This window comes from Mesoplodon densirostris, chromosome 8 (genome assembly GCF_025265405.1).
Source record: "Mesoplodon densirostris isolate mMesDen1 chromosome 8, mMesDen1 primary haplotype, whole genome shotgun sequence".
Classification (NCBI taxonomy): domain Eukaryota; kingdom Metazoa; phylum Chordata; class Mammalia; order Artiodactyla; family Ziphiidae; genus Mesoplodon; species Mesoplodon densirostris.
The window spans coordinates 64,945,168-64,971,337 of NC_082668.1; the positions used below are offsets into that span (position 1 = coordinate 64,945,168).

General features: G+C 37.8%; 1 protein-coding gene across 8 annotated transcripts in view; it reads right to left on the reverse strand.

The window, feature by feature from the left end:
* GTDC1 (glycosyltransferase like domain containing 1) overlaps positions 1-26,170 on the reverse strand; it is a 388,315-nt gene that overhangs the window by 183,776 nt on the left and 178,369 nt on the right. For all 8 annotated transcript variants that reach the window (XM_060106839.1, XM_060106833.1, XM_060106834.1 and 5 more), the window contains one exon: positions 22,284-22,457. In XM_060106839.1, coding sequence (XP_059962822.1) covers positions 22,284-22,457 — 174 coding nt within the window. The remainder of the gene's footprint in view (positions 1-22,283; positions 22,458-26,170) is intronic.

The following is a 26,170-nucleotide window of genomic DNA, read 5'->3' on the forward strand; positions in this document are numbered from 1 at the left end:
GAGTTTCTGCTGAGATATCAGCTGTTAACCTTATATGGATTCCCTTGTTTGTTATTTGTTGTTTTTCCCTTGCTGCTTTTAATATGTTTTCTTTGTATTTAATTTTTTATAGTTTGATTAATAAGCGTCTTGGCGTGTTTCTCCTTGGATTTATCCTGTATGGGACTCTCTGCGCTTCCTGGACTTGATTGACTATTTCCTTCCCCATATTAGGGAAGTTTTCAACTATAATCACTTCAAATATTTTCTCAGTCCTTTCTTTTTCTTTTCTTCTCCTGGGACCCCTATAATTCGAATGTTCATGCATTTAATGTTGTCCCAGAAGTCTCTGAGACTGTCCTCAATTCTTTTCATTCTTTTTTCTTTAATCTGCTCTGCGGTAGTTATCTCCACTATTTTATCTTCCAGGTCACTTATCCATTCTTCTGCCTCAGTTATTCTGCTATTGATTTCTTCTAGAGAATTTTAAATTTCATGTATTGTGTTGTTCATCATTGTTTGCTTGCTCTTTAGTTCTTCTAGGTCCTTGTTAAACGTTTCTTGTATTTTCTCTATTCTATTTCCAAGATTTTGGATCATCTTGACTATCATTACTCTGAATTCTTTTTCAGGTAGACTGCCTATTTCCTCTTCGTTTGGTCTGTTGGGTTTTTACTTGCTCCTTCATCTGCTGTATGTTTCTCTGTCTTCTCATTTTGCTTAACTTATTGTGTTTGGGGTCTCCTTTTCTCAGGCTGCAGGTTCATAGTTCCCGTCGTTTTTGGTGTCTGCCCCCAGGCCTAAGGTTGGTTCAGTGGGTTGTGTAGGTTTCCTGGTGGAGGGGACTAGTGCCTGTATTCTGGTGGATGAGGCTGGATCTTGTCTTTGTGGTGGGCAGGACCATGTCAGGTGGTGTGCTTTGTGGTGTCTGTGAGCTTAGTATGATTTCAGGCAGCCTCTCTGCTAATGGGTGGTGTTGTGTTCCTGTCTTGCTAGCTGTTTGGCCTAGGGTGTCCAGCACTGTAGCTTGCTGTTCATTGACTGGAGCTGGATTTTAGTGTTGGGATGAAGATCTCTGGGAGATCTTCACCGTTTGATATTATGTGGGGCCAGGAGGTCTCTGGTAGACCAACGTCCTGAACTCGGCTCTGCCACCTCAGAGGCACAGGCCTGACACCCGGCCGGAGCACAAAGCCCCTGTTAGCCACATGGCTCAGAAGAAAAAGGAGAAAAAAAAGAAAGAAAGAGAGAGAGAGAGAGAGAGAGAGAGAGAGAGAGAGAGAGAGAGAGAGGAAGGAAGGAAGGAAGGGTAAATAAACTAAAATAAGTGAAATTTTAAAAATTATTAAAAATAAAAGAAACAAAGAAGAGAGCAACCAAGCTAAAAAAACAAGTCCACCAATGATAACAAGCACTAAGAACTATACTAAAAAAAAGAAAGGAGAGAGAAAAAAAGATGGACAGAACCCTAGGATAAATGCTAAAAGCAAAGCTATACAGACAAAAGCACACAAAGAAGCATACACATACAAACTCACAAGAAGAGAAAATGGAAAAATATATATATAACTATATATAAAAAAAAGAAGAGAGCAACAAAATCAATAAACAAATCTACCAATGATGATAAACTCTAAATACTAAACTAAGGTAAACATAAAACCAGAAACAAATTAGATGCAGAAAGCAAACCCCAAGTCTACAGTTGCTCCCAAAGTCCACTGCCTCAATTTTGGGATGATTCATTGTCTATTCAGGTATTCCAGAGATGCAGGGTACACCAAGTTGATTGTGGAGATTTAATCCACTGCTCCTGAGGCTGCTGGGAGAGATTTTCCACTCTCTTCTTTGTTCGCGCAGCTCCTGGGGTTCAGCTTTGGATTTGGCCCATGTCTGCATGTAGGTCACCTCAGGGCACCTGTTCTTCCCTCAGACAGGACAGGGTTAAAGGAGCAGCTGATTCAGGGGCTCTGGCTCACTCAGGCTGGGGGTAGCGAAGGGTACGTAGTGTGGGGTGAGGCTGCAGCGGCTTAGGCTGGCGTGACGTTGCACCAGCCTGAGGCGCGCAGTGTGTTCTCCCGGGTAAGTTGTCCCTGGATCACGGGACCCTGACAGTGGTGGGCTGCACAGGCTCCCAGGAGGGGAGGTGTGGATAGTGACCTGTGCTTGCACACAGGCTTCTTGGTGGCTGCAGCAGCAGCCTGAGTGTCTCATGCCTGTCTCTGGGGTCTGTGCCGATAGCCGTGGCTCGTGTCCACCTCTGGAGCTTGTGTAGGTGGTGCTCTGAATCCCCTCTCCTCATGCACCCCGATACAATGGTCTCTTGCCTCTTAGTCAGTTCCAGAGTTTTTCCCAGACTCCCTCCCAGCTAGCTGTGGCGCACTAGCCCCTTCAGGCTGTGTTCATGCAGCCAACCCCAGTACTCTCCCTGGGATCCAAGCTCTGAAGCCTGAGCCTCAGCTCCCAGCCTCCGCCCGTCCCGATGAGTGAGCAGACAAGCAGACAAGGCTGGTGAATGCTGGTCGGCACCCATCCTCTTTGTGGGAATCTCTCCGCTTTGCCCTCTGCACCCCTGTTGCTGTGCTCTCCTCCATGGCTCCGAAGATTTCCCCCCAGCATGCCCCCCATCTCCATCAGTGAAGGGCTTCCGAGTGTGTGGAAACTTTTCCTCCTTCACGGCTTCCTCCCAGAGGTGCAGGTTCCATCCCTATTCTTTTGTGTCTGTTTTTTCTTTTTTCTTTTGCCCTACCCAGGTACATGGGGAGTTTCCTGCCTTTGGGGAAGTCTGAGGTCTTCTCTCAGCGTTCAGTAGGTGTTATGTAGGAGTTGTTCCACATGTTCATGTATTTCTATTTGTGAGGAGGAAGGTGATCTCCATGTCTTAGTCCTCTGCCACCTTGAAGGTCTCCAGAATTATATCATATTGTTCTTAGATGACACTGTACCTCTATCATAAAGGTACAGTAATAGATAACAACCTGCAGAGTCTTTAAAAGTGATATAATAGCATTACTATGATTAAAGATCTGTCATTTCTTCCATCATAAGGCGTATTTAGAAATTTTATAACCTGAACATTTAATTATTTTCAGGCATAAACTGGACTTACAAGGCCTCAGATGTAAAATTGGGTTTTTATTCCTGTTATAAAGTATTAAAATTATTTCAAAATCTAGATAACTAAAAAAAATAATTGTTTTTTTTTCACTATGGTCTTTCATCAAATGAAAAGGTTTTTTATGATCTCATTTAGAATTTTAAAGGATTACTTAAACCAAACCTGTTTTTATTAAGTTGGACAACTGACCTAAAAAGTTTTAGAGTTCCTTCCTGGAAATTCCTAAGAATAAAAAGGAAACCAATGCCCAGAGATTGACATTTTGAAATATGATCTATAATCACAATTCACACGGTACTGTAGATTGAAATATGATGTATAATTTTAAATCCTCAATTTTTATATCAGATGCATGGACATTTGAAAAAACAAGCTTAAGTTTCCAAATTATCTAAATCAGAGTTGAAAAAGGTCTTTTACAGCAATTCATAGCAGTATATATTGAGGGAAATAAAATAAAGAATATGACAGAGATATAAGACCTAGTGTTTAATGTAAGTTACAGGTCACTTTCACCAAATTTACAGAAATGCAGAATTCTGTCTAAACAAGCTGATACATGGTTCTTCTGCTTGAATACTTCCATAATGCCAAAAGCAAGGACCACAAAAAAACTGTCTATAAGTTCTAAAAACTCTACTAGTAATTATTCTGAAGCATAGAAGAACATGCAAATTATCCATACTATAGCCTGTTAAAAGAAGCATTTCAAATTCCCTTCTCAACTGTTCTAAAACCCCAGAATGTCCCTATAGTTATCCTGCTTTATAGAAAAAGCAAGTGCTACACATATGATCTCATTCTCATGGAACTTTGTGGTACAGTCATATGAGCACAAGCTTGGGAACCAGACAGATCAAAGTTTGACTCATGGTTCCACCCCTGATTTGAAATGTGACTATGGGTGAATTACTTAATTTCACTTTCTCGTATATAAGTGGAAGTTATAATACCTAAGTTATAATACCAACATGAAGTTGTGTTAATGAAATAAGGTGTGTAAAATGAAAGAATGAAATATGCACCACCTCAGTTATTACCAATATTAACATTAATAGGATGAAAGGGTTCATTTTCCTGATTTTATAGACATTACTAAGCCAAAGCTAGATGTGCCACACTGAGGGGCAGGGCTGAATGAGAAAGAATCAAAGAGCCAAGGAGAAGCCACCAGCACTGGGAGCTATCCCTGGTGCTGCTCTCAGACCCGGGGCCCATGGCGTGTCTGGCCCTCTTACCCTTTGTTTCCAACATTCCTCAAACAAACCAAATTCTGATTTCCAATTCTTACTTTGATTTAACATGCTTCTGCTCTCTTGTGTTCCTGACCTTAATTCCTGTTTGCTTCCCCAAGATGTTGATTTGATTATTTTCCCAAATGAAAACACAACCTGACACCAAACTGCTTCATCTGTTGGACATTTTTTGCTTTGAAGTTTTTGACCTAAAGTTATATCTCTTTATCTCTAACCCCACCAATCATGGTTATTAAAGAATGGTCAGTGTCCCTTTTCCCTAGAATTTTTTCAGGAAATCTTAAATATGCTTGTAGCAGTAATTAACAATAATCAGAAGGTTTGAAAAGAACTAAACGTATTGCTAACTCATCCCAGGAAAGTAGTAGCTAAGTACTAGTGCTAGAGCGACAAAAATATGGCTTACAAGTGTAAGCACTACTTCTCTCGTGCCCATGGAAGACATCACTAATCTATCATGGAGTTATTTTTTAATCCTTAATTTGGCCTTAGAGTCCTCAACAATTTCCAAACAGCCATTAAGGGCCAAAGATGGCATGCAAATAGAAACCTATCTCTCATTCCTGAGTTAGTATAAACATGTGGGTTTTGAAGAAGGTTTTGCTTTTTTTCTTTTTAAAGTCTCAGTTGGAACACTGTTAGAGCATATCTTGATGGTCTGAAGAGGGTAGAAGCACCCTTACAATTCACTTACATAGAAAGCAAGTACACTGTTATTAACGAATCAGAGCTTTCTCTTCTAAGACTGGAGGTGTTAGCCTTATGTCCTGGATAAACTCCAACTTAGGTAATTACATTCTGCTTACCTCACACCCCCTGGCAATTTTTTCAAGTGAATCCAGTATTATTCTTCACTTCCTACCCTAACTTGCTGTGCAGTGTTGTGATGAGCTGTTAAACAGCTGCCATGCTTCACTCTATGATGGGGACTGTGCTTCACTGTATAATTTGTAACCATTCACAGTGTGCTTTGGAGTCTTTCACGATGTAAGTGTTACCCTAAAATGCAAGATATCATCATCATTCTAAAGGCACACAGTACAACTGCTTATTTCAGTTAAATTCAGCATAACATATTTAGAAAATACCTTATTTCATGGAAAACCATAAAAGTAGGTTAAAATACGCATGAAACATGCTACAAAGATTATATGAAAAGGTATTTAAAGAAAGCAAACTATTTATCAACTATATGAATATTCTGCCAAAGAAAGGAGTAGTAGGAAGAACAAATGCTTAAGACATTTTTATTTGAAAATACATCTGCCTTCATCAGATGGTAAAAATTCCCCATGTCACCCAAGAAAAACAGTGAAGAGAAAAATTGAACATTAAGTCAATGGGAAATGGAGGAGTGCCAACACCTGGGGAGAAAGAGATCAAGGATAAATACATTTTTAAACATTTTCTTAATTCTCATCAGGACACCCAGGGAATTACACAAATTTGCTATCATTGAAGACACTGAATTTTCACTACGGATTGCCTGAGGACCCTTGTAGACAGGAACGTACATTTTCACAATACTAAAAAGGGTGCAAGCAGAAGGGGCTCCTGCAGGTACATGACCTTTCCACAGATTGTTATTTAGTAGCGATGCTTTTGGTCAGTGGTTCTCAACATTGGCTGTACAGCGGAATAACCTGAGGAACTTTAAGAAAAATGCTAATACCTGGGTTCCAACTCCAAAGACTGATTTCATTGATCTGAACATCAGGAATTTTTTTTAAAGCTCCCCAGGTGATTCTAATGTGCAACCAATGATGAAAACACTGCTTGAGGCTACATCTTACCAACCTGATTATAATTGTCATTTGGCTTTTTTTTTAAAGGGGGGAAAAATCACATTATTTGAGGGCTCACATATCAACATACACTATTGATACAGGACACACAATTAGATCCCAAATACATGTTTCAAGGGGTGATGCTTCATCAGCTGAGAGAGGAAAAGACTTTATCACCTGAGGATGATATTTCTCAAGGGCTGCAATTCTGATGCAATCTTTTTTGTAGTGACAAGAAGAGTTTCAGCCAGAAACAACAATTCTGTATCTAAGACTTTTTAAATTTATAGTTAAATTTAATTTATATTTAGCTCTGGGTATATTATCTGTGCTACAGATTTGTCTTCAGTAAACTATAAAAGCTCATGCTAGCTTTTCCCTGCCACATACATCTGAGCCATACCTTCTCTGTTCAGAAAATAACCAATTACCCATTACCATACCGATGCTTACTTATCTACCTTCAAGTGGAAGTATAGCACCCTCAACCAACCTGCACATTCACGAGATGTAAAAGAAATACCTGCAAGCAGGAGCAGAAACAAGCTTTGAATCAAAGCCAAGGACTCAGCAATTGCATATAATGATGTGAACACTGGATTCTCTGTCTAAAGAGTAAGATGTAGCTCCACCAACTTTTACTGATTATAACAGCCTTATTCCCCAAGTGTTAACCCCTGAAAAATAGCTGTAAAGAAAACATAATAAAGACAGACCAAAGAAGAATAAAAAATAAACAGAACAGGTAAAAAATACCTATAAGCAAGCAGGAAAGGGTGCTGGATAGCCCGAGTACTTTAAATGTCATAACTAAGGACTTACATTTTATAAAGTTATTTTAGTGAACTAAGTTAGTTATGAGAATAGATGGAAAAAAACATCAACTCAACATTATAGCGGTGTGTGGATTATCCACAGGAGAGCAAATTAAACTTTATATTCTTTAATAATCACCAAAAGCACCAGAAATTGAGGTAGCAACACAAAGAGGTCAATTCAGATGCCTGTGAGTGGCAACTAAAACTGATGAAGTATAACAGAGTAGCCAATCTGATTTTATACAGGGGAAGAGCAGGGAGATGCACACAGAATATATACCCCGTGCTCTGGGTAAAACACTGTATTTATGTTCTCTCTCACTTAACCCTCACTTCAACTCTATGATTTAATGTTAGGGAAACTAAAGATCAGAAAGGGTGACAAAATTTGACCAAGTTGCACATCTAGAAAGTGGCTGAGCCAAGACTGAAACCACCCAGGTGTGACTCACAACTTTATGTTCTTTCCTCTGCACCATGTCCTGCTATAATACATGAGACTCCTCCCCAACCTCCAACTCCCACTGTGATGTCCTCTGAACTAATCCATCAGCTAGCCCCAAGAAGCATCAGCCAGTTACCCAAACAGGACTCAAAGACAAAAGGAGGAGTCATCTGACAGCCCTAAGGAAGAGGCAGGACAAGCATATCACCAAAACTATCACACAATGGACATTTTCAATATCCTCTGGAGAAAGACATGGAGGGGATGCATAGGAAAAGTTTCTAATCATAAAGGGTAAGTAATTTATACAAAATTTACAAAGAGAAGTAAAAAAATTGATAGTTGTGTATAATATTGGTTCATTCAGAATTTTGGATACCAAGTTCCAGAAAAAAGAGATGATCAAAATCATTTTTACGTTCTGAGTATTAAATGCTGGAAACTCTTATTCCTCACTCCCAGAATAAGTTTTTTTTTTTTTTTCCTGCGGTATTTGGGCCTCTCACTGTTGTGGCCTCTCCCGTTGCGGAGCACAGGCCCTGGATGCGCAGGCTCAGCGGCCATGGCTCATGGGCCCAGCCGCTCCACGGCACGTGGGATCCTCCCAGACCAGGGCACGAACCTGTGTCCCCTGCATCGGCAGGCGGACTCTCAACCGCTGCTCCACCAGGGAAGCCCCAAAATAAGTTTTTTTATGAGAAGCCCAGTTCCTCTAAGATATTTCCGCATAACATTTACTCCTGATGAAACTGCTCTATGTTATCGATGCTGATTAAACCTATCCTACTACTATCACTAACACAATGAACAACCCTGGTCGCACATTTCTAACCATCTCATGAGTTTTTGCAAGTGGTGTCCAAATTGTGACTGTGTTGCTATCTATACCTTCAGGTAAAAACCTCTCTGCTGCAGTTTTCTCAGCTATTAAATGAAGGAATTGGACTAGAAGATTTCTAAAGTTTCTATTTCTTAGATACTCTTCCAGTTCTGGAAAGTTCTAGTTCTATTTTTTCATAAAAATATCAACTGCCTAAAACTGAAAACAAATTTGTCCACAATAGAAATGTGGTTGACATTTTTCTCTGATTTTTCTATTTCAGTTAACAGCCCAATAATTTTAAAACCTATGAATTTTTTTCGTTCATTCTCTCCCTTGTCTTCTATTTTCAACGGAACTCATCACTTAATCCTGGATATTCTACTTTCCCATTGTCTCTTGCTTATGTCCTTTCAAATCCATTCTCACGGGCTGAGACAGAAGCTCCCTCTTCAATTAGTGGAAAATAATTATAACAAGTAATTTCAGATTCGGTATTCCAAAATGAGTTTTGGTATTATAACATGAAATGTAGTAGCTTTGAATAGACCCTCCCTCTCTGTACAGAATCACTTGGTCTGCTCAGGACATCAGTTGATACTTAATAGAGCAGATGTACACAGGGTTGGACTGAGATGGGTGTTGCAAACAGATAAATCAGTTCTCTACATGTAAATTAATTTACAGTTGCCAGCCATATCCATGAACTTAGACTTAGCTGATGGGAGGAAGCACTGGACTGGAGATTGAATTTTGAACAAGGAAGATATTTCTATGGATACACAAAAATATACCGTATAGGAGAGAAGAAATGCCAAAGTGATACTTCTTCTCTTGGGACCCACTAAGAACGTACATATGAATTTTAGTGTATGGACAAGGGGGAAATTAAGGAAATAACTTCTACCATTCTCATTTCATGGTGCCTAAGGAACAGCACCAAGATATTTCAGTTTAGAACAATAGGTAAAACTGAAAGAGAGGCAGGTATTTGTGCAACTAATGAGCTTACTTTTAATTAAAGAAAATTATAACTAGATTTCCTATAATAAATTCTCACTATTAGATGTGCTAAATTTTTTTTTAAGTTCCATAGTTAATAGTACAGATACACAAAACTGGAATCATCCAAAACAAAAAGTGACAATTATTAAGAACTAGTTGCATAGAAACACTTATTAATAAAAATAAATTTGTAGGCAACATTGAGCCAAATATAGTAAGAACAAAAACAACCAAACTAAAGGAAAGCTTATAATTTCTAATCACTCAGAGAAGTCTTCTGTAGATAGCAGGTAACAATACAAACCTTATTAGATGTGAGAAAGGTCTGTGATTCACCTCATATTAAGTCAAAAGTACAGAAGACCCACAACACACATGACAAGAGTACACACATAAAATATTACTTGGATATAATATTCTTAGCAATACTTCTAAGTAGAATTTTGGTACTCAGTCCAGCATGGTAAAGATAGGTCAGTACTAGAGCAAGCAACGTTGGCTTAAAAAAAAGGCGGCAGGCGGGGAGGGGGTGGGGTTGAAAAGCAAAATCATCTGATGTTCCTAAAATTACTGAAGCAATACTGGACCACAACTCGGGGCACAGTTCTGGCTCTACAGAAAATTAAAGAAATTATGTATAGGTTAATGAAAGCACTAAAGACATGGTGAGGACACATAAATTAAAGCCAATTAACAACTACCATTTATTTAAGGCTCATTGTGCCTCAAGCATTTCACAAGTACCTTACATACAGTACCTCATTTAACTCTCACAGCAACCCAGTGAGACTGCTAATACTCCCCCTGTTTTACAGATGAGAGAAAATAAATGAGGTGGGAGAGGTCAAACAACTTTCTCAACATCAGCCAGCTGGTTAGCAGAAGAGGTGGTACTAGGACATAGCTCTGATATCAAAGTCAATTTTCTTAGGCACTATGCCACACATCATCATACAGTACTTGATCTCAGGATTCCTTGTCCAAAGGAACTGAAAGTGATTTAGTTATTGAACTCTGAGAAGACAAAGGGAAAATTAAGTCAATAAACTCCTGCTTATCCAGAAATGAAAGAGATCAGGAGATCTGATGTTTACAAATTCTGCACCTGGTTTTCATAAGACAGTAACAAATGACAAGAAATAGATAATATCTTGGACTTATCAAAAATAAACTTGACCTGTATCAAGTATGTCAAAGGAAGGAGCAAAACATCTAGAAAAGTGGGTCAATGTAACAAATCACACAAGGTTCTAAATGATGACACAGAGGTAAGAGAGGATACTTCCTGCTGGTCAGCTCCATCTAAATGACCCGCCAACATCTCCAGCTCAACATATAACACTCTGAATTCACCATCTTCGGATAAGCAATCTATTTCTCAATTCCAGCAGAATGGATATTCTCCCAGTCACTATGGTCAATACTTCAAGATTATCCCTGACCACTCCTCTATCAAGTAAGTTACCCCACCAACTTGCCAAGTCTACAACCAGTGTAATTATGTGTATTTCCTCCTTTTCATCCATAAGCTGCCTCCCTAGTTCATCTTTAATAATGTATTCTAGTAGTTTTTTGTTTCTCTGCTTCCTGTTTCTTACCCCATTGATATTCATTTGTCAATATCAAATTCCCCATTTTATAATCTAGCCATGGCTCGCAAATGCTTATAGGCTAAAGTCCAAATTCCTTGGCCTTAATTCCCATTTCTAGTCTTACCACCTACCTCTTCACCCAATTAAGACAAAGGTAGTTATTCTCTTCTAGGTGCAATGATCATTCACTGCCACAAATCTGGTTGCAACTACTCTCTCTCTCTCTTCATAACGTGCCCTCGTACTCACTCTATCTCACCCCCACTTTCCCTCATAGCAAGAAATAACACGGCATTAATGGAAGCAGCATATTGGAGCCAGACAGTTGGGTAGCTACAGGATTTCAGGCAAGCTTAACTTAACTTCTGAACCTCTTTTCTCACTTGCAAAATGAGCATAATAGTACCTAGCTTGCAGGTGGCTGGTAAAGATTGGAAATAATATACATAAAGTGTATGCTCAGAAAAGGCACTGGATAAATGATGCTGATAATTATTATGCCCAAAGCTTAGTCAGTCTTTAATGCCCAGCTCAAATGCCATAAAAAGCACTCAGTTTTTTTTTCTACCTTATACTTGGAGTCACCTGACTATGTCTATCATTTCTACAAAGCTCTTACAATTAAGGATCTTGTCTTATACATCCTTATTTCCCAGAATACCTTGTATTTACCACACAGGCTTTTTTTAATTATTAAAAGCCACAATTTATTGATCTCCAGAGAATGTGCCCTTCCAATATCCAGATATTTGTTTCTGACATTTAGGATTAGAGTTTCTGGAATTAAGTTACTAGGAAGGATGTAGTAATAAACAGAATATTGCTTGGCGATTGTGGAATCAGAGCAAAGGGAGTTGGATTAGTAGAGATGATATCTTAATGATGCCATGGTAAATTCTGGTGAATTTTCTCTGCTCTTCAAGAGAGTGTACTTCTGTTGTGACTCATCTTCTAGATACAGCATCTCTTTTCCTTTGCTCCTGGTTCTTGAATCTTGTTTCCATGTACTCTACATTTCATGCAGATTGCAGCCCTTCTGTTAACACATTCTTTTGTTAAGCCATTGCTGTCTTTTCCAGTCAATCATATTTTTCCTGTAGTTAAGTGCCCAGTAAGACTGGTTGGACTTGGGGGCTCTAAACGTCTCTCAACCATCCACTTTTAGATGATATTTCAAGGTGAGCTCTGTTCACAGATGACCAATCTCATGGTAATAATCTGCCATACTCTTGAGCCTATAATATACTACCAGGCTCATTAACCCTTTAAGTTCGCAGACTGTGTATTATTATACCCATTTCAGAGGTAAGCAAATAGCAAGCTTTTAATAAACGATGGGTGAACAATGGGATGAATAAAATCTCAAAGAATTAAATTACTGTTAAGTATATTTTATTGTATCTAATTACTTTGAAGCACATTTTTAAAGAATTTCCTATATAATAAAGTTTTTTATCTGGAATTTCTTAGGGAATAAGCCATTCTGGGTGAGAGATTATTCCGGTAGCTTACTGTTGAATGGTACATTCCAAGCTGTTTATTTTTTAATGGAAAGTTTTCTAAAACACCCCCAACATTCTTTACAAAACACTGAACTAAAATGACTTCTGTACCCACTCACCATTCCACACGCCAGTACCACAAGGAATGCGTATGCCAGGCAGATGTGGACAGCGGCACATGTGACTTTTTCTCTTGCGTACTCACACTGCTAAAGTATTGCATTTGGCTGGTGTGATGGGGACTGACAAGATATAAGACAGTCCCTACCTTTATTTGAATTAGTAGTAAACTTCAGATCCTCAGGTATTCTATAAAATTACTAGGGTTTTCAGAATTTTGTTCCCCCTTACTTTTCAGCTTGGAGTCATACTGAACGGGCGACCTGTCAAAAATCCTGTCAACTGAAAACCACAATGGTGATGATGGGAATCATAATAAAACCACTAACATTTATGTAACACTTACTGGGTTGTAGGCACTGAGCTCAGTCACCATATGGTAGTAATTATTTCCCTCCTCCTAATAAGCCAAAGATGCAGGTACTATTTCAATTTCCATTTTACAGACGGTAAAACTGAAGCTCCGGGAGGTTAAGTAATGTATTCTAGGCTGAACAGTGGTAGCAAGTGGTAAGAAGCCAAATGAGAATCCCAGTACACCATACTGCTGACTCCCATCTTTTATTCAGCACTACCCAGAATGGAATGATTTGAACAAGTGATTTTTAGAAAGATAACCAAAGTTTGATCCTTTAAACATCAAAGTCATTTACTTGAAATCTTTCTAAATAATATGCATTGCATATAGCCCTCCTGTAATAAACAAGAGTATATAACGTAACTCGCTCTTGCCTTGATGGCTTTACACTAATGATCGTTCATTGTTCTATAGGGAAGCTTGGCGATGCCCTTTGAGCCTGAAGAGGGAAAGAAAGCCTAAGCAGACCTTTTGCTGTGGTTTGAGTTTGTCGCATGACATTCATCTCCATTTTGCAACAGCCCTGCTCCATGACTCCCTTTGGGTTGATGAGGCAGTCCCTGAGAACATTCTTAGATTTTTAGTTATTTCTCTACCCTGTGATCTGTGACCTTTACTTCTGACCTCCCAAATATCTTAGGACAGGACTACGAGGACCTGAAAAAATGTACATCAAATCTCTGATGTAAAATCAACTCAAATGTTCTCTATACGTGAGGAGAACAGGGGTAAATCATCCTATAACAAAAGGATAGGCTTTTGTTGTTGCTGCTGAATTCAGAGTGCTTTTTTCGGTGAGGCTACTATTATTACCTAAGTTGATGAGAGCAGAAATCTGTTATAATTAGGCATTAACATGGATAATAATTTCTTTAAAAAGTACATTTGAAAAAGCAAAAGTTCGTTCTACGTAACTTCAGACCAACAGAGGGATGGTATATATATGCTGAAACCAAACTCTCTTCTCTTAAGGGGAGTAAGAGGAAGGTGGTTACAATACAATCGCAGCATGAAAGATTTGCATTAGATACAAAGGAGATTCTTGACAGTGAGTGGTGTTAAACATTGGAATGTTTATCAAAAGTTTTTTTTAAAGTACACTGATTCTATAAAAAAAATTTTTTAATGACATTCAAAAGAAACACATTTTTATAGTCATTTTGGAGAACAAAAATAATTGTTAGCAAATATGGAGATGTTTAAATTTATAAAAGCAAAACTCTTCTACTTCAGACCTAGATTAATATTAAAGAAGACAGTACCCACACTTCATTATTTCATAGAGCAAAGGCGGTAGTTTTACTAATACTCTAACACTAATACTTTCTCAAAACATCTGAGAAATATGACCACATGTGGTAAGAAGATTAAGGTGCTTTCTGGCAACCCCCCCCCCAAAAGCAGAACTCTGGACTACAGAAAACAGAAAGTTTTCAGTGGGGAGCCATGGGGGCTGCCTTCTGTCTTATCAATCCACAAGTTCTCAAATTACAGATCTGCTATTGTTTTCTGACACATCTGCTTTGCAATGTAAAATAGTGTTTTCTTTAATAAGAATTCTTCAAAAAGCCCTTAGGCTCCTCGCCTTTGTTTGCACAGCCTGAGAGTTTTCATTTAAAGTTTCCACACTGTTTTTAAAATTCTCCTGTTTTTGTTTCTAAAATAGGCAAAGTCCATAAACCTCTGTTTGGCTTCACATTTTAGCTACATGGAAAAAGGTGGAGAGAAATGTGCAGAGAAATTCTTAAAGTTTCAATAAATGAGATTACTCCAAACGACCAACATTGTTCTCCTCCCTCCTTTGCTGTCAAAAATGTAGGAAGGAGGCAAGCAGAGATGCTCTTCATATAACCCCTCTTCCCAGGAAGTAAAAATCTATGAAATGAGGAAACTCACAGGTAAAATCCACTCTTTTTTACTCTATGGCAACTCTGATAATCCAATATTATGGAAAATAGGAATATATAGATAATGAAATGATCACAGAAACATATGAAATTTTTTCTTAATAATCACAGTGAGGTTGATACTTGATGTTCTGTGTGTTGACTGAATTGGACCTGAAACCCAGATAAGTACATATTTCTCAACCCAAAGTATACATGCTTCAATTAGCTCCAAGTCCAAACTTCAACTCCCAAGGATACAGTATCCATTCATCCCCTCATGAAAAAAAAAATGAATGAATGACTTTTTTTAAGGTCTCCACTGGAAACACATACGTTTGATCTTTTTATGTTAATTGTGTGCAACCATAATAAAAAATTAAACTCATTTTTCACAATACAATGGGACAGAGGAGGCAGGCAAATGACAAACATATACAAGTATCAGGCCTTGACAGCCTGAGCATTTATCTCTCTTCACCTTTAATCCAACTGAATGCTATTTGAAGCAGATGATATCCACTTTGAAGCTCCCTGATGGAATTCCTCCGGAAAACATGATCTTTTTCAAGGATAAGGGATGCCACTTTGTAATTCACTGTATTTCTACAATTCATTCTTATGTGGTCCAATTTGTTGGGGGTGGAGGTTATCTAGTTACATAAAAATCATGGATACGCCCTCAGTACCAAATATTACAAGGGAGACAGATGGAAGAAGTCTGATGCTGTGCAGATGTATGTAATCAGCTACATCCTTATCATCTAATATGATGGATCAGGGACTGTCCTGTAAGACAGGTGTCATGCTATAAGCTAACTTGTAAGGGAAGAGAGTTTGGATAAATGACAAGATACCTAGAAATTGAAAAAATAAAATAGTTTTCTTATACATGAAATAATGGTGTGAGTCTACAGCTGTTTCTTTGACATATTTTTCCTATTCTGCTTCTTTAGGCAAATTTTCAATTTGACTATGAGAATTCTTTCTTAAAATTGTTCATTCTTCCTTAAGTCAAGAAAAGCACGGTCTCTTTTCCATAAGGAGTTAACTGGACTTGGGTTGAGGTTCTATTCTCAGCTCACTGGATAGAAAGCGACAGGGCCAGGATTCACACTATGGCTTTCGGCTCCACAGACAGTTCTCCATTAGGACGCTGGACAAATATATTTTAATTGCTCATTCCTTTTCAGGTGTCCTCTTTTTCAAAACTTCAATCTTTTGAAAGTCTGCTTTCTAAGACCTGTGTTCTTTCTTTCATAACATTACCATGTCATGTTCCCTTTCACTCAACATCGCCATCAATTCTCTTTTATAAATCATTTGTTCTTCACTGGCCAAAATCACATACCAGGGTCCAAAACCTCTCTTTTCAGGACAGGCAGTGTAGAAAGACTTTTAAGAGGTTGGGTTCTAAAATAGGGTAAAAAAATGTGTTTGATTTCTACCTATACCTTTACTATCTGTATGAGTGTAGGCAAAAAGCTACTTACATTTGTATGGCTGGGTTTCTTCAACTATAAATGGAAAATATCTTTTAGAATTGTTGGAAGAATAAAATGCTAAAATATGTATAATATGCTTAGCATAATGCTGGGCGAAAATAAGACTCAGGAAGGTTAGCTGTTATGGTTAGCTCTACCTTCTAAAGATGACACTGTCAGAAAGCAAGTTGCAAATTCCTCAGATGTTCTGATTTCATAAGACTGAGACCTGTGCAAAGGTCTGGATATATAAAATTCCCTAGTTCTACTAGGCTTTGCCTTTATGACAGTTGCATGATCTAGAGTAGGAAAATATTGGCTTCCTCTAGTCAACATCTAGCTCAGTAAGCTGCAGAATTGCTCCCTTTTTTCCTCTCCATCACACACCATCAGCACCATGGAGCTCTATGTGAAATTTGCCCTCTTGAAATGCACAGTAAAAATTCCTTCATTTTCAATCTAATCTATATCCTTTAACACAGAATAGTCATCCTCTTCAGTACATTCCAGTTGTGAGTCTCATCCCACTAAGTCTTGAGATCACATTTATATTTTGGTATGCTGCAAGCTGAATATCTGTATTTCTTCAAAATTCATATGTTGAAATCCTGACTCCCAATATAATGCTTTTAAGAGATGGGTGCTTTGGGAGGTGATTAGGTCATGAGGGTGGAGCCCTCATGAATGGGATTAGTGCCCTTATGAAAGACAGCTCAGAGAGCTCCCTTGCCCTTTGTACCACATAAGGACACAGTGGGAAGACAGCCATCTGTGAATCAGAAGGCAGGCCTTCACCAGACATCAAATCTGCCAGAGCCTTGATCTTAGACTTCCCAGCCTCCAGAACTGTGAGAAATAAATTTCTGTTGTTTATTAGCCCCCCACCAATCTATGGTATTTTCTTATAGCAGACTAAAAGGACTAAGACATGGTATTAATATTATAAAATCTGTTTTGTTGACTACCGATCATCTATCTGGCAGGCTTGGATGCCTTCAGTGCTGAAGGAGCCAATATATATACACCCTAGCAGCAAACGGAGATATGGTACATGAAAAGGCTCCAGTCAGAAAAATCCAAAAAAGGTGTCTTACTGAAATGTTCCCTGGTCACCTAAGCTTACAGACATTGCAACTGCATGAAAAAGGGTTAGATGTTTATTATCTTCCTTTAGGTGAACATGGTTCATGTACATCCTAGAGTAAGACATGACATTTAGCTCCATTTGCTGTCATTTATAATTTCTGCCAGAAGTGGGTTATGAATTTCCCTATATTCTTAAAGAGAATTTACTAGCTACTATTTAATCTTTCTTAATAAATCACAGTTATCCATTTGATGTACAAGCTATACAATCATGGAGGAATGTCTGCAGGGGTTCATCCATGTGCAGAGTTGCCTGTACTGCCCTCGAATGGCTCCAGGCTGCCATGCTTTTTCACTTCTCATATATTTTTTTAAACAGTTTATCTCTCTCCTCCCTTGTTGTCAAGCTGTCAGTCAGCTGTCACTTTTCACTGCTGTCAGTGAGCCTGCCTTTATCGCACCCCCAATTTGATGCTGCTAATCTGCTGTCAGCTGAAAAATCAGATAATCAAGACCTCTGAAACTGCATTCACAATAAGTGGTGAGCTGAGCACCAGATGGAGATTTTGAGATAGGAGTTCCAGTTTCTGCTCTGTCTATATCTAGCTGTGTGATTACCAGAAGACACTTAACTTCTCTGGGTCTTGGTGCCTTCATCTTTAAAATATGGAGCAGAGCCTCTCTCTCTGTGTGTGTGTGTGTCTGTGAGTGTGTGTGTGTGAGTGTGAGAGAGGGAGAGGGAGAGAGGGAGAGAGAGAGAGAGAGCGAAAGAGAAAGAGAAAGAGAAAGAAAAAGAGATCTCACCTAGACTTGAAGGCTGTTTCTCTCCCTACCAGAAAAAAACATATGAAACTTTTTTGTGAGTTAACAGGATGCAGGGTGGGGCACCACTGACCCTTTAATTGTTGAATTCAAGGATAATTTTAGTCATCACTTTATTTAACCTCATGCCTCTGAATTCACTACCAATCATCTCCTTAAAACTCTCTTCCCTTTATTCCATAGGATAATTCTCTCATTGATGACCTCCTGACTCTTTTATCTTTTCTTCTCATTTCAATCCTGGGCTCTTCCTCCACTAACCCCTTATGGGTCAAGAGTGGGAAAGGCCAGTCCAAAGCTAAAGATCAGGGTCATAATGAGAAACTGGCAATATGCCTGAGAAGCAGCACCTGTGTCCTGGAAGCCAACTTGAAGACTGTGTCACGGTGTGCCCAATGCTGCTGATGTGTGATGTAAGATGAGGACTGAGAACTGACCACAGGATTTAGAGGCATGGAAGTCATCAGGGACCTGGACAAAAACAGTCTCAGTGGAGTAGCTTTAAGAAAGAACAATGGGAATGAAATTGGAAACAAGTGTAAACAACTCTTTCAAGAGGTTTTGCTACTAGGAGAAATAAAGAAATGAGGTAGTAGCAGAGAAAGAAGTGGAATCAAGAGAGAATATTTTTAAGATGTAAAACAAATAGCATTTTTTATATGCGAATAGGAACCATCCAGAAAAGAGGCAAACGGATGGCGCAGATCAGAGAAAAAAAATTGCTAGAAAAATAATTTTTAGGTATGCAAGAAGGATGGGCTCCAGCAAAGAAGTGGAAACAGGGCCTTAGTCAGAAGTAAGGTCAATCCATCAATAGTTACAGGTGTGAAGATAAAAAATATGCACCCAGAAGCACATAATTGGGTAGATGTAATGGTGGCAGCATATAGAAATTCTCTTCTGATTGCTTCTATTTTTTTCAGTCATGATCTGAGAAGGAAGACAGAAGATTTGGTATTAAAAGCTTACAAAGAAAGGAAAATGCATGATTAGTTATTTAGAACAGGGGAATTATGGTACACTCGCCATGCAGCACAACAGGTCCATGTGGATTTAGGGGTCATGAATTTAGAGTAGGCTAATAAGTACGGCTGGAGGTTTTCCTCCTAATCAAATATTAAAGAAAAGGTGCAAAAGATTTGAGAGTACACACAAGAAAGGAAGTATGATGACAGAATGTGGAAGTTAAACTGGAGAAAGAAGGAGGAAAATTAGGACAAGAGAAGAATGAACATAAGGAGCTGGCTCCTTACCATCACTGGATGCTAGGTTCTGGTGAAGCCAAAAGGCTGCTTGAGTCAGGATGATAAAAGGAATATATAAAGGAACCTCTTTATTTATATTAGGCTGTTCCTTTGGCAGAGTACTTCTTTACTTTCACGTGTTAAAAGAGGGCAAAGGGGAAGACAGTCCTTTATATTCAGGTGGTAATAAATGTGCTAGGTTATAAAACAATGGGGATGAAGGAGTTAATAAGATGAATTAAACTTTATTAAGGTTCTGTTATGTGCCAGGCACTTGGCTGGGCATTTGGCACACATTATTTCATTTAATAGCTACATCATGCCTATGAGGGGATAAGGTAAATATAATCATAACCATTAAAGAACCTAAGCTCAGGGTCATTACACTTGCACAGGTCACAGAGCTAGTAAGTGGTGGTCAAGACTCAAATATGTGCATGACTAACTACAGTATTTAAGAGCTTTCCTACTTCAAAATGTTTTAGTACATATAATGAAATATTTTCAAGTGAATATTCTTTCTTGCTATTTTTCTGGTCTTTGAGAATGAGGCAGTGGAGGGGTGAGGAAGGTAATAGGTACAGCAGGTACTACAAGCCCAATACTGAATTTCTGTATGACAGACATGCTCTGAGTTTTAACAGTTATCAACTTTGTAAATCCTCAAATATTTTGCTGAAATATGGCTTTTCCCCTTCCCTGATTAATATACCTTATATTATATATTATTAGAGCACATTATATTAATAATTTAAGTATATGTTGTGTTTTGTTTTTAAATTAAATTTGAGAGAAAGATAGAAGCGTTCAAAATTTTTTTATGTTTAATCACCTTGGTTATTTTGCCTTTGGAATTACTAAATATTTTTCAACATCTCAACAAAATAATACTCTTTTAAGACTGCAGGCATTAGAATGATTGTCATTCATGCAAAGAATCACTTACTTACACTATATGAGTTTGGGTTGGATAAAGCAAATTACCATTTGAAAATAATTCAAATAACACTCTGGGCTAAGACCTTGCTTATGAATGTTATCTTGGCCACAATATTTTTTAACCTTCTTCCATTTAGCTAGATTTATTCATGGTAATACAGTCCAAATTAATAAACTATTCAATTGCCACAGGTGTATTAAACATAGGATGTTGTAGGACTATATCAGATGCAAGTGAATTTTAAAACATACTATTTATTTGGAATTCTATAGCAGTAATAATTAAGATGTGCTATAACTACCTATTCACTTAAAGATGTGCATTTTGACGATATATTATTATGTGAAAAACTTAAAGCATATCAAAAAATAAGGTTCAAAATATGATCTAAAGCAGCGGTCCCCAACTTTTTGGCACTAGGGACCGGTTTCATGGAAGACAATTTTTCCATGAACTGGGGGATGGTTCAGGCGGTAGGTACTGTGAGCAATGGGGAGCGAGGGGGAGCGGCACGTGAAGCTTCGCCCGCTTGCCCACCACTCACCTCCTGCTGTGCAGCTCGGTTCCTAACAGGCCCAGGGGTTGGGGACCCCTGATCTAAAGTATAAGCTGTGTTCTAGTTAATCACAGATCTAAAGTATAACAATCATATTTTTCAGAAGTTGACATTCTCTCATCACACATATGAAAATTATATATTACAAATACATATTATACACATATTTACATATATATGAAAATCAATTGTGATCTTAGTTTCACTTAGCTTTATAGTTTTCAAAACTGTAAATAAATCATTAAATATTTTTGACAAATGACCTATACTGACAGGAAGATTAGATAGTTAACAGAAAATTTAATCCAAAGTCATAGAGTCTAAATTTTAATACAGTCTCTGACAGTAATCAGCAGTGTGAGCACAAGCCAGTCTGCTTCTCCGGCCTTCTGTTTTCTGAACTCCATAAAGTAAGGATCAGGCAAGTTGTTCTAACTTAAATTTTATGACTCACTAGCTTGATTTGGTATTAGGCAGATTTTTCTTCAATGCAATATTAACTAGTAAGACACTTAAATCAGTATTAGGGGTGTGGAAGAGTGGGTGTCCCCACAGCAAAATCTGGGTGAACTCAGTAAGTCCAGAACATAGAGATTAATGCTGACCTCCTGCATAGCACATGTGGACATTAAATTGTCTCCTGCCTTCATTTCAAGGATGGGGAAGAAACAGCTGTCCCTGAACTCTTTTTAAGGACACAGTCAGTTACAAAACAGCAGCATCCCCAGCTAGTATGAGTCCCACTGAAGTAAACTTTCTATTCACAAGGGGAAAATATTCCTGGTGGTAGTAAAAACAATTTTCCTAGGTTTAATCAAAAGTGAAAAGGAATTCTAGAATGTTCCCTTTGAGCCACATCATCCATTGCTAATTCAGGGTGGGCCCAGCGATAAGGGTAATAAAAAATATCCTTAGTGACTGAGAAAAAGAAATGGCAATTAAGTGCATTTACAACCCAATATAGAAGACCTAACTCTTTACTAAGATAATATAAATAATAAGAAACGGGAGAAGGGGAAAAAAAAAACAGAAAAAACAGCATGGGAAATGAAAGTAATCTAAGCAGTAAAATTTAACACTGATTTACTTAGAAGTTACTATTATACATATAAACCAATGGGCATAAGCTGAATACAAAGGTTGATACCTATGCTTGACAATGACTTCTGTAGCAAAACAACAAATAAAACAGTAAGTGTTAAAAGCCAAAGCACCTTGCTTTGGCAAACAAATAAATAAGAGAAAAGAAAGGAAGAACTCAGTATCAGAATTAACCATTCAGTGACAGGTTGGACACATGATTATTTAAAATCTTTGTAAATCACAGCATGGCGAAATAGAACTTGATTCTCTAACTAATCATGCTTATGCTGAAAATTCAAAATTGGCAAGAACATCACCGATTTTTACGCATTTGGGGAATAATTTATGACACAATATTGAAAATGGAGTTAAACATACTGACCTGCTCACATCAGGAAACCTGATGGGAAAGTAAATAACTTGGCACTTGGGTCTGATGATGCTTTCCAGATCTTTGGGTCTGTGATCAGGAATCAGCTTCATGAATTTTCCAATAGAAGTAAGAAATGACTCCATATTAAAAACCGAGTTGAATACCACCATATCAGCCACCAGGCTGCAAAGGGAAAGGATAAATGCATATGGTGAGCCCACACTTGTTCAGTTACTTTTATAAGCCTAAGACTTCTTTATTAATCAGAGTTTATACTGCACCCTGGGTTTGCAAAGAACTCTGCACTTCCTACCAGTATTTATCAAAATGACTCTAATAGATAAGTTAGTTTCATTAGCATTATATCAAGGGAAGGTAGATTATTGGCATCAGAGAGGAAAGGCAGGAGAGGACTTAAGTGATTTAATGGGATCCTATGACGCTTCAAACCAAAGTATTGGGTTGGCCAAAAAAGTCCGTTTGGTGTTTTCCGTAAGATGGCTCCAGTAGCACTTTAGTTGTCTTCAACTTAATAATTTTGTTAGATTGCATTGTGACAGCTGTCATATCAGCGTGCCTTTAAAAAAAAAAAATCAAAATTGGTGAATTTCTGTGTAGCCATTTTAATATTGAAGATGGGAGAAAAAAAGCAACATTTTCAGCATATTATGCTTTATTATTTCAAGAAAGGTAAAAACTCAACTGAAACGCAAAAAAAAAAAAAAAAAAAGGTTTGTGTGGTGTATGGAGAAGGTGCTGTGACTGACTGAACATGTCAAAAGTGGTTTGCAAAATTTCGTGCTGCAGATTTCTCGCTGGACGATGTTCCATGGTCCAGTAGACCAGTTGAAGCTGATAGTGATCAAATCGAGACATTAATTAAGAACAATCAATATTACACCATGCAGGAGATAGCTGACATAATCAAAATATCCAAATCAAGCGTTGAAAGTCATTTGCGCCAGCTTGGTTACGTGAATCGGTTTGGTGTTTAGGTTCCATGTAAGTTAAGCGGAAAAAGACCTTGACCGTATTTCTGCGTGCGACTCTCTACTTAAACGTAATGAAAACGTTCCGTTTTTAAAACAAATTGTGATGGGCGATGGAAAGTAGATACTGTACAATAATGTGGAACAGAAGAGATGGTGGGGCAAGGGAAATGAACCACCAACAACCACATCAAAAGCCAGTCTTCATCCAGAGAAGGTGATGTTGTGTATTGGTGGGATTGGAAGGCAGTTCTCTATTGTGAGCTTTTTCTGGAAAACCAAACGATTAATTCCAACAAGTACTGCTCCTAATTAGACCAACTGAAAGCAGCACTCGATGAAAAGCATCCAGAATTAGTCAACAGAAAACGCATAATCTTCCATCAGGATAACGCAAGACCGCGTTTCTTTGATGACCAGGCAAAAACTGTTACAGCTTGACTGGGATCAAGCTGATTCATCTGCCAAATTCACCAGACATTGCACCTTCGGATTTCCATTTATTTCGGTCTTTACAAAATTCTCTTAATGGAAAAAATTTCAATTCCCTGGAAGACTCTAAAAGGCACCTGCAACAGTTCTATGCTCAAAAAGATAAAAAGCTTTGGGAAGACGGAATTATGAAGCTGCCTGAAAGACGGCAGAAGGTAGTGGAACAAAACAGTGAATATGTTGTTCAATAAAGTTCTTGGTGAAAATGAAAAATATGTCTTTCATTTTTACTTTAAAAACCGAAGGAACCTTTTGGCCAACCCAATGTATTTTTCCACAACGCCAGGAATTTTCAATATTATCACCAAGTACAGGAGGACCTTTTTCTCTGTGGCCCTATTACCCATGTTGGGTCTCTATGTCAGTGATGTACTTCGTTTTACACCACAGTACTGAGAACAGAACACTTGCCATACTTTTCACTGCCTTCAAGGAGATTAATCCAGATAAAGCTATTTCATACTAAGAGCATACCTTCATAACATGTGGTTAAAGTCTATTTCTCATTTTAACCCTTGCTTCAAGAAACTGTTACGTTTTTTAAAGTTCTGAGACTACACAGGAAGGATTATATAGAAACTCTACAAATAACTTATTTTTTTATTATATTAGATTTGGAGTAGTCAGAGAAATAGAAGAAATTGGTAAAAATGGATCCAGAAATCCATACCACTAGGTCCTACTGATTACATAATGTATTAAAAAGGACCACAACACCACGGACCTTCAGAATTAAATGAAAGAAATACAATATTGGCTGTTGCTTTTGATGCAAAGGCTGTGATCCTCTCCTTAGTATTTTTTTATTAAAAATAATCTAAAATACATAGTTAGAAGGAAATGTAAAAACAAAGTTTATGTGTCATTAATATGTTAGTAGTTTCCAAATTTGCCTACAACATTTTCTTGGAAACCAGTGAACACAAATGATAACTATGGGTGAGCTGGATAAACAGGAATATGTACTATGTTCCCTTTATGAGTCAAAAAACCATTTTAATAAATCATTGTTTTGTTTTTTAAAATAACCCTCTTTGCTTTAAGCCATGATTCAGTGTCTCAGTGTCACTGGATCTCAATAAAATGCATATAAATGCTTTGATAAGAAGGTATACAAGATCAAATAGAAAAAGCAGTTAGTTTTATTTCACCCTGTAAAGAACATCAAGGAAACTGAAAAGAAGACATGCAAGCCCACAAGACTGTAAAACACAAATGAATAAACAGAGCTTATAGAGCAGGAATACCACAGCAAGTCCTCAGTTTAATTCACATTTACTGAGACAGTCAAAGTTTCTATTATCAATACATAGTGGAATGAAAAACTAACAAAAGGAATGTTGACCTGCCACCCCTATCTGCCCCTCACTCCTGCAAAATTGTTTTCCCATACAAGTATTTTTTTTTTTAGTTGCAACCTAGTGCAAACTTGGGATTAGCAGTGATTACAACATGGATAATACAAGAGAGTGTCACAGAAGTGCTGACACAATACCAAGCAATAAGAAAGCCAATATAATAATATACCAAAAGTTGAAGGATGTTTTACAGCTAGTCTGTTTTCACCATATATCACATATCGTAATAGTGACCCACAGGTCATAATACATAGTTATGGCATGTGTTCATCAGTCAGAGGGTTAGTGAAACCTCTATTTAAGGTGAGTGCTTATGTCAGTCATCTCTGAAGTCCTTAACTGTCACACAGTCAAGAAAGAAACCTGACAGTGCCAACAAAAGCAGAAGTCAGCAAGAAAACTAAAGAAACATTTTAGGAAGCTGGAGTCATACTCTTCAAACTGAATCTGAACAGGACTGCTTTCTGACACTCTTATTTTTCCTCTGGACGACTGCAAGCCAGTTTTTTTCTCATTAAGAGTCCCACCAATGATCAAGCCCACTTCTTTCTCTCCAAGCTCGTCTATCAGTTTACGTTCTTGAGAAGAGCAATGCTGAAAAATTATATATAAGCTTTTATAGTTTCATTCCCTTTGAGCAAAACGATCTTTTCTGAAACAGAGAGATGAGGGGTAGTGAGCTAAAAATTTTTTTAGCTATCTGCCCTCAAACGGCATTCAACTCAACTACTTATATTCTTAAAAACAAAGTTTATGCCAAATAAAAGTTCCAAGATAGTTTACAGAAATATCCTTTTTCATGCATTTCCTCTCTGATATGAGTGGGTGTAACTTCCATTAACTTTAAAGCCACCCATAAAGGGAAAAATAGACTTAATTTTTTTCCCCAGTTATTTCTCACGGGTAATAAACACACACTATCTGAGGAAAAGAATGATGCTAATTCAAGAAACCAAAAGAATATTACAAATGTTTTCCATATTGCTAAAGCACAAAATGATTTTATTTTTGTTTTTAAAACATATTTTCCTCCTCTGTTTCAATATACAATAAAGAA